General features: G+C 51.1%; 1 protein-coding gene and 1 long non-coding RNA gene across 10 annotated transcripts in view; one reads left to right on the top strand and one right to left on the bottom strand.

Annotated features, from left to right (window-relative positions):
- PLB1 (phospholipase B1) overlaps positions 1-14,256 on the top strand; it is a 201,765-nt gene that overhangs the window by 174,087 nt on the left and 13,422 nt on the right. For 5 of the 6 annotated variants that reach the window (XM_033838805.2, XM_073791479.1, XM_033838804.2 and 2 more), the window contains 8 exons: positions 3,898-3,963; positions 7,109-7,169; positions 7,721-7,779; positions 9,710-9,777; positions 10,026-10,069; positions 10,287-10,386; positions 13,043-13,094; positions 14,118-14,198. In XM_033838805.2, the coding sequence (XP_033694696.1) occupies positions 3,898-3,963; positions 7,109-7,169; positions 7,721-7,779; positions 9,710-9,777; positions 10,026-10,069; positions 10,287-10,386; positions 13,043-13,094; positions 14,118-14,198 (531 nt within the window). The remainder of the gene's footprint in view (positions 1-3,897; positions 3,964-7,108; positions 7,170-7,720; positions 7,780-9,709; positions 9,778-10,025; positions 10,070-10,286; positions 10,387-13,042; positions 13,095-14,117; positions 14,199-14,256) is intronic. The other variant, XR_004521853.2, reaches the window with a different exon arrangement.
- LOC117307937 (uncharacterized) lies at positions 2,308-13,870 on the bottom strand. Of its 4 annotated transcripts, XR_012325766.1 has the most exons (6): positions 13,752-13,848; positions 12,342-12,496; positions 11,195-11,314; positions 10,257-10,403; positions 7,233-7,392; positions 2,309-6,116 (listed from the first exon to the last, which is right to left on the bottom strand). It is a non-coding gene; the product is annotated as an uncharacterized lncRNA (long non-coding RNA). The 4 variants fall into 4 exon arrangements; XR_012325765.1 differs by having other exon boundaries at positions 2,308-6,106; positions 12,342-13,870; XR_012325764.1 differs by having other exon boundaries at positions 2,308-6,116; positions 12,342-13,869.

The following is a 14,256-nucleotide window of genomic DNA, read 5'->3' as shown; positions in this document are numbered from 1 at the left end:
CTTTTTCTTGCCCTCTCTAGACGCGTTTGTCAGAGTTAGCCACCTCCTCCGTGAATTTATTCCTCCTTGCATTCGTGGATGTAAAGCCACCTTGATTGTTCTGTTTTTCTAGCGTCTGCCCCTTCTCATCTCTTTTAATAACCCTCCTTCCTTTCTCCCAGCATCGAAAATGTGGACATTCTCCAACTTCCATGTCTCAGCCCTATTCTCTTTTCTCTTTCTTTAGGTCCCCTCACTCTGAGATCTGTCCATTACCAGGGTTTCCCGTTAAATGTCTTTGCCTAGGATCCCCCAACCTGTGTCGTCATTTCTTACTTTTTTCCCCCAAACTTGAGCTCTGTTTCTAACCCTTAAGAGATCTTTCCCCCTTGGTTGCCCTCTATGGTGTAAGCTTACCCAGAAGGCAGATTAAATATATGATCAGGGTACCCACAGAATGGGGGAACCAAGGGGAAACACGGAGAGACAAAGTGAAATAATTTCAAGTGCTATTTCATCCAGTCTTTCATCTTGAGAAAAAGCCGAGGTTTCTTGGATTCCCTTATACTTCCTTTATTGTTTAGCAGTGTTTCTCTTTTGAATTACGTATGGGGTCTATTGTCTTTTGAATGCTTTGGACTTCTAAATCTCCCATTCCTGCCCGGACCTCCTCATCATCTCAAACTCACTCATATTCATTCAAAAAATGATGTTTGAGTAACACCGTCCATAGGAACGAAATAGCTGTCTTCCCAAACTCTCTGATCCTTAGGACTTCCTATTTCTGTCCACGTTGTTGTGGCTGTCACAGTTCTGCAGGTGTGAAACGCCAGGCACGCTATCTGATAGGATCCTTCCTAGTGCTTTTCCCGCTGGCATCCTTTCCGTTCCCACTGCCACCACCCCAGTTCAGGTCCTCAACACTTTGTGTGTTAAAGGTCACCTGATGCTTCCCATCACAGAGCAACAGAGAATTTTATAACCTTAGGATCTCAGTGCAGAGGGCCTTGGAGTCCTGTTGAGGCAGTCTCTCATATAATAATTGAACTATTCTACCACATCCCTCCCCAGGCAACTAGAGGCTATGGCTTCTACTTAAACTTCCACACGCTCAAGGCAGTACTTTTCTAACAGCCAAGTGGCTACCTGTTAATATGTTGTAAAATCAGCCTAGTAGGTCGCGTTTGGGATGGGATGATGGGATGGGATAGGATGGGAGGTTGGGATGAGGTGGGACAGAAATGTCAGAGGGTGTTCCATGCACCGCTGTTATGTCCTCCTCTCTTCTACCACTACCACCCTCCCCTGGGTCTTCTCCTCAGTTTCCTCAACTATTTATCGCAGACAGGTGTCCCAAACCCTGCCTCACGTAGTAGGTATGTCTCCTTGGAACGTGGCCCCCCCTTAAGTTGGTGCCCGGCCCTGACAGTACACACCTGGTTTGGTCCGAGCAGCACAGAACAGAAGAAAACCAGCTCTCCTTCACGGAACTTTACACCTAGTAACACTGCCAAGATGAACAAGACCTTTTCCCGAAACCACTGACTCACGTTGCTGACTCACATCAGGTGGCTGTCGGGGCTGTGCCCACCGGCAGGCCACACCATCTTTGCACAGCTCTAACTAGGAGAACATTTCCTTGTGCTGGCCTTCAATGGGCTTAGCTTTCTACTTACTGGTGTTAGCAACCTCGCCTAGGAGAGCCAGCGGACTAAATGGGCTCCCTCTTCCCTCTGCTCAGCGCCAGGCCTTTAACCCAGTCTGACTCATGCAGACACAGTGCGGTCAACGGGCCCCGGGCACCCAGGCCGCCTGTCTGCCACTGTCTTGGACCTGTTCTCATTGTTCCCGTTCTGGCCTCACTCCCCACCGCATTCCAGTGTCTCCCTGACGCCTTAGTTCAGTCTCCCTTCTCTGGCCCCTCCCTCTACCGTTGGATCATGAGATGGAATAGGCTCTCCAGTTTGATTTTAAGCATGTCTGGAAGGGCAGGGAGCGTCTTTGCTCTCCGGTTCTTCCTGTGGTAACCACTCTGAGACTAGCTCCAGCCCCCAGGCCCTGTGCCCCATCGGGGCTCCCGTGAAGTGGGGAGAGAATGATAACGAGTGACCCCCCTCCCAGTGAGTCTCGTCTTTGAGGACCACACATTCCCAGATCTTGCAACCGTTCCTCAGCAATTACTGCACTTACTGGTTGCGCTATCCTCTGATGCTTCGCTACGTGATGCTTCTCATGTTCTCTGCCTGACCGGGTTGTAAGCCTCTGTATCCTCCCCTCATTCTGGCACCTAGAACAGAGGTCTGAACACATGGGGCTCTACAAAGGTGGGTATTTATTTATAGGATGCTCCCAGAGCGCCCTCGTCTGATGGTGAAGCTCAGGGGGCACAATAGCATTGGCCAGAGACAAGCCTCGTTAGCCGGGGCGACGCGCCATTGTAAGCTCTGTCTCCTTGCAGTGTTGCAGATGGTCCAGGGCACACTTCCTGCCCTTGGCCCCGAATGCTCCCTCTGAATCATGTTGCAACTAGGAATGCCGAGACTCGGAGGTTAGGAGAGACGTGCACTGCCCAGGGAGCCAAGGTCTGTGCTGAGGGCTAGGGCTTTCATGTACCTAGATTTCATCCTCCAAGGTGACTGCTGAGACCTTCTCTTCCTCATCCCTCTGTATGACCAGCAGGGTCTTTCTCGGACCTGACTCCCGTGATCAGGAGGAATTCCCCGTGAGGAATGGCAGGAGGCCACTGCTGGTCAGGAGGCTTGGCGGGTCAGGCCTGGCTCTGCACTCACTTCCTGCTCTCCACCTGGAGCAGGTCCCTCCTCCACTCTGCCCCCCAGTTGCTCCTCATCTGTAAAGCGGGGGCATTCAGGGGTTGCAGGCTCAGATGCAGTGCCAGGCAGGAACACGACTGTGTGGATGGGATCAGGTCTGGGACAAGAGGAGGTGGTAGGGTCAGAACTGAAGGGCACACGCCTCTTCGGGAAGCATTCAGAGTTGGTCTTCTCTCCTCTCCCTTCCTTTCCTCCTCTTCCTTTTTAAGCACCTTTCAGGCCAAAATAGAGCGGATGGGCAGTCAGCTCTCAACCCCTGGTTCGGATCTCCAATGACCTCTTCTCCAACATTCCGGTTCTTCCTACTTACTCCCATGTTATTCCCAAATTTTCAGACCATGGCCCTTCTACCCCACTCAGCGCGTCTTGTGAAGGTGTTGACAGCCCTGGGCTGTTTGGCCTGATCTCTGGCTTATGAACTTCTTATTGCTTCACTGTCATTTTCACATTTTCTCATTACCTGCTTTCCCCCTTTTCTCCTTTGTCTACTTCCTTCTTCGACCAACTTATCACCCACAACTGAATAGACCTGGATTCTTGACTGGGCGTGTGTGAAACTGATTGTAAAATAAATAGGCGAGCAGGGAAAGAAGAGGCTGTTTCACGAGAAAAAAACACAACCAGAGTATGTGAAGCCAACCCGAAGGGGGTAAGATACATAATTCAAAGGAGGCAAAATCATACTAATAGCAGCAGATATTAAAATACATTGATGATCATAACACTTTTTGGTGAAGAAAAAAGTGCTATAATGTGAATCTCTTGCCAGAGAAATGACAAAGGAAAGAAAAATCATTCTGAGGATTAGGGAGATGTTCAATTGCCAGGGTGAAAACAAAAGCGCAGAACCCTGAATAGAACGTGTATGGAACCCTTTTTAGGCCTTTTATTGTGCATCCCTTGTCAAAGCTGTTATGTAAAATCCTCTAGGGAATGAATGAAATTATGTTTGTACGGTTCTTTCTATTTAAATGCAGAAGATCATGTTAAATAAATCTACAGGACAGGATTGTTAGTACTTAATGTTTCCTAAGCAATCTTCCAGGCTGTCAGATAACCTCTCCCTGTGGTTTCTTTTCTCTCCTAGAATGAACCCTTCCTGAGAACCCCCCGGAACAGTAACTACACATACCCCACCAAGCCGTCCATTGAGGTAACCCCCGACGCACGTCTGCCTCTCTCAGGGACAAACCATTTCCACCTCCCGGCGACTCGGGGCGTGGTGTGGGTTTCCGAGAGTTAGCTTAATCAGAAACGTACCCCGCTTACACACTGGAAATTGGAATGTGAAGAAAAGGCTCCTGAACCACAAAGTCCCAGGATCGTCCTAACATGTTCTCAAGTGTTCACCTGATGTCAGCAACCAACTAGAGGAAGTGCCTGTGGATCAGTTGTCTTTGACCTTTGCACAAACATCATTTCTGATCAGGCAGCTCAGCCTTTCAAGAAGAGATGAGGGGGAGGCGGTGGGTATGATGCACTGTCAATTTCCTGTCACTGAGTGGGAAGAACCTCAATTCCAGGGGCTGGGCCCAACAGGAAGCTGACGCATATGCAGGTGGGTCTCCAGGGCTTGCTTGGTTCAAGTCAATCATTCTAGCTCTGAGGATTCAGGGCCCATGACTTTAGGGGCAGCTACTGCAAAGATGGCCTGAAGGATCCTGAACCACACCCGGCCTTGCAGGACCGGCCTGGTCCAGACCACATGTGTCGGCCACCAGATCGAGGGATCAACCACCAGTGTCGGATGAGCACCTATGGTTTGTCCAGTCTTGTGCGAGGGGCTGGAGGGCATTCAGAGAAGCGTCCGCGTGGTCCTGCCCTCAGGAGTTAGAGGTCGTTCCAGACTGGACACCTACTGTGTGTCAGACACTGACTCAGGAAGATAGAGCAGTGGACCAGACAGATGGGTCCCACCCCTCATGGAGCTTACAGTCTACCGGAGGAGGCATCCAGTAGACAGCTAAGCACAATCATTTCATAGAGTGAAGACAGCTCTGAGGAAGGTGATGCAGGAAAGTGAGATGGGGCAGGGAGGGTGGCATGTTCTGATGAGCCGTGCAGACCACGTCAGGCCTCTCTGAGGAGGAGAGATTTGAGCTGGGATGTGTATGATGAAAAGACGCCGGCTATCTGGAGAGCCAGAGCCAGAGTCCCAGGCAGGACCAGGGAGTGCAAAGGCTCAGAAGTGGGGCTGAGTCGGGTGTATTTGATGAGAGAAAGAAGTCAGTGTGGCTGTGGGCGTGTGAATGAGGTAGAGAGTAGGTCATGAGACCAGAGGGTTTATTGAGGGACCAATCCCACAGAATCTGAATCCCTAAGAAAGAAGGTTGGACTTCAGGTGGAGCACTGTGGGAAACTGTCGGAGGTTCTAGGAGAAGGTGATGTAATCTATTTCACCTTTTTAAAGACCCCCTGACTAGTGTGGAAAATGGATTCGGGAGCAGCAGGAGTGATTGAGGAAAGACGTTTTCTAAGCCAGCTGAAGCACTGAGACGAACTCACCTGAAATTATTGAAGAACCGTTAGGTGCTAAGCGCTGGGATGCAAGCCATGTGGTAATGCCACCATCCAGCCTCTCTGAATTCTCTTAGGCTCATGTTAGCCCAACAGAGGCGTGTCCCAGGCCAACCACGAACAAAATCCATTAGAATTGAAATGTCAGCTACATCTTGTCAGTTGGGCATTGATTGATTTATCTAACATGCGTATATTTATTGGATGCCTAAATGGCGCAGGCACTGTGCAAAGTGCTGGGTATACACTGGTGAAAACAGTGGTTCTGGTTCTGTCCTCTTGGATCTTAGTCTCATGTGTCTTTGCTTCTGTTGCCGGAAGAGTTAAAAACCCAGGCCTAGAAAGTGGTGGGATTTGTTTCTTTTTTTAAAATACCTTGCTATTTAAATTAGCCACAGACAGGCAACAGCAACATTACTTGAGAACTTGTTAGAAATGCAGAGTCTTAGGCAGCACACCAGTCCTGCTGTCTCAGGATCTGCATTTAACAAGACCCACAGGGGATCCGGGTGCCCTGGCATAGGGTGCCAAGTACAGTTCTTCCCTTGGAACAGACGAGAGCGCTCCATTTCCAACCTGGGTCTGTTCATCTGCATGGGATGGGCTTGTCTCTGGCTCACCAGTTCTCTGAGATGTTTCTAAAGTGCTCACGGCTATAGAATTTTTTTTAATTGCATCTTCCCCAGATATTTGTCATCTGCGCACAAACGTGTTCTTGATTTCAGTAGAACTCCCACACAGAAGAAGGACTCCATCCGTGTGATGAATTGAGCAGTTCCCTGGAATAAACTAAATTACATCAGATTAAGCAACTAATATTTAAAGGAAGTTTCATTTTTGCTCCCTTGTGAGAGGAGTGTTTTAACAAGGCATGTCTGCCTCATCATCTGACCAAATGAAAGAGACAAGCTTCCAAAGCCTTTGGCAACCACACGCCTAGAGAATCAGTCAACCGGACAACAGCTGTGTGTGGAGCCCTACTGTGCACTCAGCCCTACTGGGCTTGTCCCTCAGGCCGCTCTGGGCATATGCAAGCGTCTGCACTAGGGAAGGAACTCTATCTTTCCCCCAACTTCTGCGCCCTCTGCTTCCCTCCCCATCCCCTCCTCCAGCACCTGGCAAGTGTGCCCTATATTCCAGAGACAAGAGAATTGGACTGAAGGTATCCAGGTTATAGACGTTAATTTATATACATACAAGGAATTGTTTGGCTATTAAGTTAAATACACCAAAAGAAATGATATGCACGTATTCAGAAATGATATGCAGAAACCAGAAACTTTGCAGTTGTAAAAATTTCACATTACTGTCCTAAATATATTGTAATTATTGTTTTGGTCCTAGCGTTGTAATTAGTGTACATTAGTTTCATGTTAAACGACACCACCAAAACCCACATGGAACCTCTTATGAGGCATCCAGGTCTGTGTTCCTTTGGGAGACCACCTGTTGCACACCTTCACTGTTTTCTCCCCTACTTTGGATGACTGTGGGCTCCATTTAAGGGTGTAGATAAGTTGAGGTGGGAAAGACTGTGGGTGTGCATGAGTGTGTCCGCACATCATGTGTTTTGTGCATGGCGGGTGGGGAGAGACCTATTTTCTCCCCTCTGATTCCCCTCTCGCTCCATCCACAACTCACAGCTCTAGCCTCACATGATCCCCTACAGTAACATAATTCCAGCCTCCACCAAGAATTCCTTAGCTAGTTCTTCCTGGGCTGAAGCTAACCTTCCTGCACAGTGAGTGTCGGGTGTTGTGTCTTTCCTCCTGTTGATTTAGAACTGGGGCAGTGACTTCCTGTGTGAGGAGTGGAATCCTTCCAACAGTGTCCCCACATCAGGTTAGTATAAACATCATCACCCCCTTCAGTCAAGGGCCCCCTTCAGTCAACCTACACACACACCTTGGAGCCTTGAGCAGGTCTTGCTGATTCCCGTGCAGTGCAGACCTTGATCCCGGGTAGCCCATGACGAGCTAGGCTGCAGCACTGCTGGGCTCCCGGGCTCTCCACAAACCACACTTCTCCCCTTGGCTTAGTCCCGATGGCAGCCTTTCAGACCTCCCTGCCCAGTGAGGTAGGTATAGTCAGGGATTGGGGTCCTCTCTACCTGTGCTCATGACCCCCCCGCCCCCGACCCAGCTGGAGCTTTCCTGGACCGCTCCAGTGTGAACTGGGCTCCTCTCAGGATGGATGAGAGCCATCAAGCCCATCACCTTCAGTGCCTTAGTTGCTCTGAATAGATGGAAAATACAAATTTTCTAAAGCCTAAGGCTGGAAATAAGTTTAATGGGAACCTGTGGGATAAGAACAGAATCTCAGACTCCTAGCCAAGTTAATAGTTTCAAAGGAAGACCTCCACTGACCATCCATCTTTTTTCCTGTCTCTCTAGTCCATGAGCTCCGGCCAGCGGATATCAAAGTGGTAGCTGCCCTGGGTGACTCGCTGACTGTGAGTACTGAGCTGGGCCAGGCCCTGTGCGGAATCACCTCTTCCTCCACATCAGCTCTGTGTTCAGCATTTAGCCGAGAACGTACCTGTGTCCGGCAATGAGACATAGCCAGGCAGCGGCAAAACACCAGCAGGCGATTGAGAATGCCCTCCCCTCCTCCCTTCCACAGCCTGGCTCAATACCACCTCCTCCACGGGGCCTCCCCTCCATCCCCTGATAGAAGCCGTCCATCCCCCTCCCCACTGTTCCCAAGCATTTCATCTGTGTGTGTTAAGGCAGCAGTCCCCAACCTTTCTGGCACCAGGGACAGGTTTCGTGGAAGAAGTTTTTCCATGGACAGGGGAGGGGGGCAGGGGATGGGTTCAGGTGGTAAAGTGAGCGATGAGTAGCGGTGGGGAATCACAGGTGAAGCTCCGCTCGCTTACCCGCCACTCACCTCCGGCAGTGCGGCCCAGCTCCTAACAGGCTTCGGACCAGTACTGGTCCAAGGCCTGGGGGTTGGGGACCCCTGTGTTAAGGTACTTATCCAAGTCTGCCTGCCTTTACCAGGGAACTCATCTCCTTCACCCAGACTCCTAGGATGGTGGGTCTTACCCACACACTGCCCAGCACCCGCTCACCCCATTTAAAGATGTGTTTGTGGGGGCAGAGGGGGCCCAATACCTGCAAGTAGCACAGTTTCACTAAAGGAATCGTATGGGCCAACTATTTAGCTATTGTCTGTGTGTGAGACACTCTGCTAGCAATTCAGAGGGAAAATCAGTATGAGATGTAGTCTTAACCCTCTAGAAACACTTACACGGAAGGAGATACGTAATCATATAGGGGACAAACCGGACTTGTGAAATCAGGTATTCATTTCAGTAAAGAACAACTTCTCCAGATGGGTTTGAGTGTGTTTTAATTTTGCTATGAACGTGGGGAAAGCTGTGGAAGGAAGGATACACACCAGGCTCTTAACCATTAATTGATCCTGGTAGTGTGTATGTGAGGGTAAGGGGTGAGGAGGGAGGGGACGTAGAACCTGGAGCAGGGGGCAGGTTATTAAAGTAGGGGTAAATTAGTAATGAAAACATCTTTGTATCATTTCACTGGTTATAGTGAATGCATACTAATTTTGTAATTTTCAAAGAGGAATACTCTCTTTTTTTAAGATAGGGCCTTTAGAAAGCAACTATACTCCAATAGACATTAATTTAAAAAATAGGGCCTTTAAAAAAAGCGTTATGGAGGAGGCAGAAATTGACAAAGGTGTTAGAGAATGAACTGGAGACATAATGGCTGGAAAGGAGGAGTTTCAGCATTCCCAGAAAGGATGGAGTGGCTGTTAGTAGGCCGGTCCAAGGCCCTCATGCTTCAGATCAACTTGTTTAGACCTGAAGGTTTGTGTGGACAGGAAAGGAGGCGGTGAACAAGGAAAGGAAAGTGGAAACCAGGTCATGGTGAGCTCTGAATGTTGGTGAAGGGGTTTGGCTCTGACCCTGTGAGTAAGAGACACCCACTGGAAGGTCAGAGTCAGAGGGAGGCGTGAAGGAACAGGTGTGCTTGGCAGAGCAGGTGGGCAGCCCCGTGAGATGGGAAGAGACACTGGAGACCGTGGGGTCAGGTGGACGCCAGAGCTGTCCATGGTGAGGAGATGAGAGTCTCACCTGGAAATATGGCAAAGGGAACACGAAGAAAGGGACGGAAGCCAGAGAGGTTGGGGAGGAAGAATCTTGCTTCTTCCACAACTTGGTTACTGGTTGCGTGTGGAAGATTGGGAAGTCAGGACGACTCCGAGATTAAGTGGCCTGGGGAAAAGCTGGTACCATTTTCAGAAAAGGTAAATCCAGGTCCCAGCTGCTACACCAGGGCAAGAGGGCCCCTCCCCAGTGCCCCCAGCCTGCACCCGACCCAGCCCAGCTCTAGAGCCTTCTCTTTGCCTTTCAGACAGCGGTGGGAGCCCGACCCAGCAACTCCAGTGACCTCTCCACAGCCTGGAGGGGACTCTCCTGGAGGTGAGGGTGCTCTCCACTCATCTCTGTTGATGACGCTCCCCACAGAAGCATGGGTGGTGTGTTTCCCTGTCACCCCCTCCAGAGATGAGGCCGGGTACTCGAGGCCCGGTGCTGGGATGCAAGGCGATGGCCCGATGCTTCTGTTGTTCCTAAGGGAGATGGGAATCCTGCCCCAGGGCAGACTGTCTGGTTCTGACTCAGAAATATGATGACCTGTGATTTTAACAAATGTGCTTTCTCTTCCCCAGCATTGGAGGGGACGGCGACCTGGGGACCCACACCACACTGCCCAGTAAGTAGCAGCATGGAGAGGCACCATCACTGTGGCCGTAGCAACCCCTCCCTGAGGCCAGGGCCCTTCCACTGAGCGAGGGAAGAGAAGGTTGTCTGTAAGGAGAGAAGTCAGCCTGCCCTGAAGAGACCCAGAAGCGTCCTGCCCACACCTGTGCCCCAACACTGCACGTCCATCTCCCTCTCACCTGTGCTCTCTGCTCCTTCCCTCTTCAAAGACATTCTGAAGAAGTTCAACCCCAAAATCTTTGGCTTCTCCGCCGGCACCCGGGAGGAGACGGCCGGGCTGAATGCAGCAGTGGGAGGGGCCAGAGCTCGGTGAGTAGACGTGGGTACTGGAGGGACAGAGGAGGGCAAGGCCGAGAGATCGGGGACGAGAGGAAGGGTGGTGTCTGGGACCCGGGCCCACAGACGGGCCGTAAGAGCCGTGGTGCACGGAGCATCTCTGCTGCCCGGCCCTGAGCTGCCCCCTCACGTGGATCATCTCCTGTAATCCTTACACCCTTCAAGATGGGGACTAGCGTGAGGACACAGAGGCGTAGACCGTATCCTGAACGGCCCAAGGTTATCAGAGCGAGGGACCAGAGGAGCCAGGATCAGACCAGGCTGAATCAGAGCCTTCGCTCTGCCCACTGAGCTGTTAGCACCTCTCAGGGCAGCGGGGAGAAGCCCTTGAGGGTGGCCGGACAGGAAGCATGCGGCCAGGGCGCAGGGTGCCCTCCTGCTGACTCCAGCTGGTCTCCCAGCCCAGAGGAGGCTGGGGTCGAATGTGCAGGTGACAACTCTCAGCACCTTGGGGACACAGAGCAGGACCTCACGGCTGGCCGCCCTTCCCTCCTCCCTTCTCTCGCCTCTGAACCTCCAGCCCTTGACTCTGAAAAAGCCGTATGTTGGCACTCGGGAGTTAGATGGTATTGACACTAGGGAGTTAGATGGTAGAGCCTCGAAACAACATGGCGGTTGTCTGTTTGCACTTGGATTTCTGTGGTTGACAACAACCCAGATAATTAAAGTTGAAATGCCTGATGGAGTTCATTGATTTTCTGCACAGAGCGTGCTGGGTCTTTGCTTTGTAGAAGGGTTGCTGCACTCAGATCACCAGGGAAACAGAACCCGCTTGACTCACCCTGTTTACAGGGAAAGTTCCTTTCAGACGCGGTAAGGAGGGCCCCACGCTCGCTTTGAGCCTCTGAGCCACAGGAAGCGATGTCAGGTCCTCAACATCATAAGCAGGAAGAATTATTTTCTGCAAAAAATTGGGCTTCATGGGGCCATCATATCAACCTCTAGTTGCTGGTATTACCATTATTATTTTTTTTTAGAGCCCAGGCTTTATTAACCGGGAATTGATTCCTTAGTCTGTTGACATTCTAGCCCCTTTCCCCGTTCCTGCTTCACTTCTCTTAAACTGCTTTTTCTATTTCACTGCTGCTTGGTGTCTCCATCAGGCAGCAAGAGTACCTGGGGAGGAGTGGCAGGGGAAGTAGCCGAGACATGCAGCTTCTTTAAAGCCTGACTTCCCCTAGTGCCCTTGAGGGCTTGTCACCCGTGGATTCCCCTGTTCATAGCTTGAACCTATTAAAAGGTTACAGGGATTTCTGTGGTCACCTTTAACCAGGACAGGCTTTCTTTATAGCTTTCTGACACACGCATCAATAGCAGTAGCATGTGAGATACGGTCCTGAATGTATTAATGAGAAACATGGCAGGGATGGTACCACGTATGCTTGGCCACATGCCCAGCTCACTGTGGACATGCAAAGATTTAAAATGCCCATTCTGTACCAGTTACTGCTTTTATGATTTCTTCCATGGAAGCCTCCATTGGCTGTATCCCTTCTCACATACATATCTTTTTTTAAATAACAGTTTATTGAGGTGTAATTGACGAGTACACTGTACATATTAAAAGTGTACAATTTGATCAGTTTGTTATATGCATATACCTGTGAAACCGTTACCACAATCAAGATGATAAATATATCCATCACCTCCAAAAGTTTCCCTGTATTTCTTTGTAATCAATCTCTCCCTCCCGCCCCTTCCTGTCTCTACCCCACTCCCTGGGCCCCAGGTAACCACTGACCTGCTTTCTTGTCCCTATAGATTAGTTTTAATTTTCTAGAACTTTACAGAAACAGAACCATAGACTATGTACTCTTTTCTTGTCTACCTTCTTCCACCCAGCAAAATTATTTTGAGATACATCCCCATTGTTTTGTGTATCACTAGTTCATTCCCCTTTATTGCTGGGTAAGCTTCCATTGACATACCTGTCTCTCATCCAGAAGCATTCAATTCCTCGTTCATGGCAGGTATCCAGGAGGTGAAGGAAGAACTAGTCCTGTCCGTATTTGTCTCCCCCGTCCTGTTTTGTTGCAAGTGGGAGAAGTGAGGAGATGGGGAATGGTGTGGAAATCCAAAGGAACTACAAGGAGAATAACAAAAGGATTAAAGGAATGGAGAGTGGGACTTAGAGGTAAAGGTTAAAGGAGTCGTGAAGCCTGGAAAGGAAAAAGCTGAGGGATCATTTGGGACGATGAATGTTTTCAAATATACAAAAGGTTATTTTTAAAACAGGCAGCCAAATAAGAACTGAACAGGCTCAGTTCAGTTTCATCCTGCAGCGAAAGAGCTGGATGAAGTATAAGGGAATGTCCCTGATGGGAAGGTCGAGCAAATCCCCCTGAAGTGGCTTCAGAGGAGCAGGCCTGCAGAAGGGGGTGGGGAGATGCAGATTAGCCCTTGGCAGGGTCAGGATCAATTACGGCTCCAAGGTCCAGGGCAGATCTTTGAGTTTTCTAAACAGGTTGAGATTTCTTGAGAATGGAAAGCCTTGCAATGCATTCTGAAAGAGTGAACTTTATATAACATTTTTCTTCCTGAAACATCTCCTTGCCAGGCCCAAATCCTACAGCTTGAGCCCTCCCTCGTGAGCCAGCCCTAATGTCCCCTTCTCTCCCCCCTCCCCCAGTGACATGCCGGCCCAGGCCCGGGACCTCATGGAGCGAATGAAGAACAGCCCTGTGAGTACAGGACCCCGGGCCGCCCCTGGAAGGTGCTCTGCCCGTAGCTGGGGTGGGTGCAAGCCGCCCTAAAAGAGCCCCCTCTGTATCACTGCAGCTCAGGCTCTTGGCTGGTCCTTAAGAGGGGCCAAACGAGCCACGAGGAGCAGGCCTTGCCACCCAGACGCCGCCCGTCTCTGCCGCCCCCTCCCCCCAGGGCCGGCTGCAGGAGGTGAGAGGGGCAGAGGGTGGCCGGAGGTGGCAGGCCTCGGCCTCTGGCGGCTTTCCACTTTACCCAGGAGCTGGCTTCCAGAGCCCTATTATGTAAACTTTGGCTTCTAAAATTAGGCAGCTCATTCCAACCCTTCCTCCTTCCCGCTAACCCGGCCCCTCTAAACCTCCCCACCAGCACTTTTTTAAACACTCTGTGTTTATGCCTTGGAACGCAGCGTCTGGGAGGGCTCCTATTATGGCGGCGCTGAGTGGAAAGCAGGCTCCTCCGGGGGCCGCCCCGTCCCCCTCCCAACTCTCCGTCCACGAGGGGCTCCTCCTCCACCCCCTCCCTGGACCCAGGCCTGAAGAGAGGCCAGCTCTGGGCTTTTGCTTCTAGATGTGTCTTGTGCCCTCGGCTCCTCTGAAGGCCTTTCGATCCCATTTTAGGGGTGGGTTAATACGCACCACCTCCTCCTGGACCGCAACTTTCTTAAGAGGATCTCAAAGGGAAAAAGGTCCTCTGTACTGAGGGAGCACACGCGTGCGCGCGCACGCACACACACGCTCTCTCTCTCCCTCCCCCCCTCCCTCCCTCCCCCCCTCCCCCCCTCCCTCCCTCCCTCCCTCCCCCCCTCCCTCCCTCCCTCCCTCCCCCCCTCCCTCCCCCCTCTGGCGGAGTCCTTGCCCCAGCACCAAGGTGAGGGCAGGAGAGCCTGCACTCGGCATCTTCTCGCCACTGTGATACAAAGAGAGGAAAAGGCACTTGGGGGGCCGTCTGGCACATGCACGTGCCCCCCACCAAGGCCTAACTGGGATCTTCTGTCCCCTCAGGAAATCAACCTACAGAAGGACTGGAAGCTCATCACCCTGTTCATTGGGAGCAACGATTTGTGCCATTACTGTGAGAATCCGGTAGGCCCCCGAGCAGCCCCCGGGGGCCCTGAGAGGGGAGCTGCTGGCCAGGGTCACC

This window comes from Tursiops truncatus, chromosome 14 (assembly GCF_011762595.2).
Source record: "Tursiops truncatus isolate mTurTru1 chromosome 14, mTurTru1.mat.Y, whole genome shotgun sequence".
Lineage (NCBI taxonomy): Eukaryota > Metazoa > Chordata > Mammalia > Artiodactyla > Delphinidae > Tursiops > Tursiops truncatus.
Note: the sequence above shows the minus strand (reverse complement) of the source record. Positions and strands in the feature narration are given on the sequence as shown.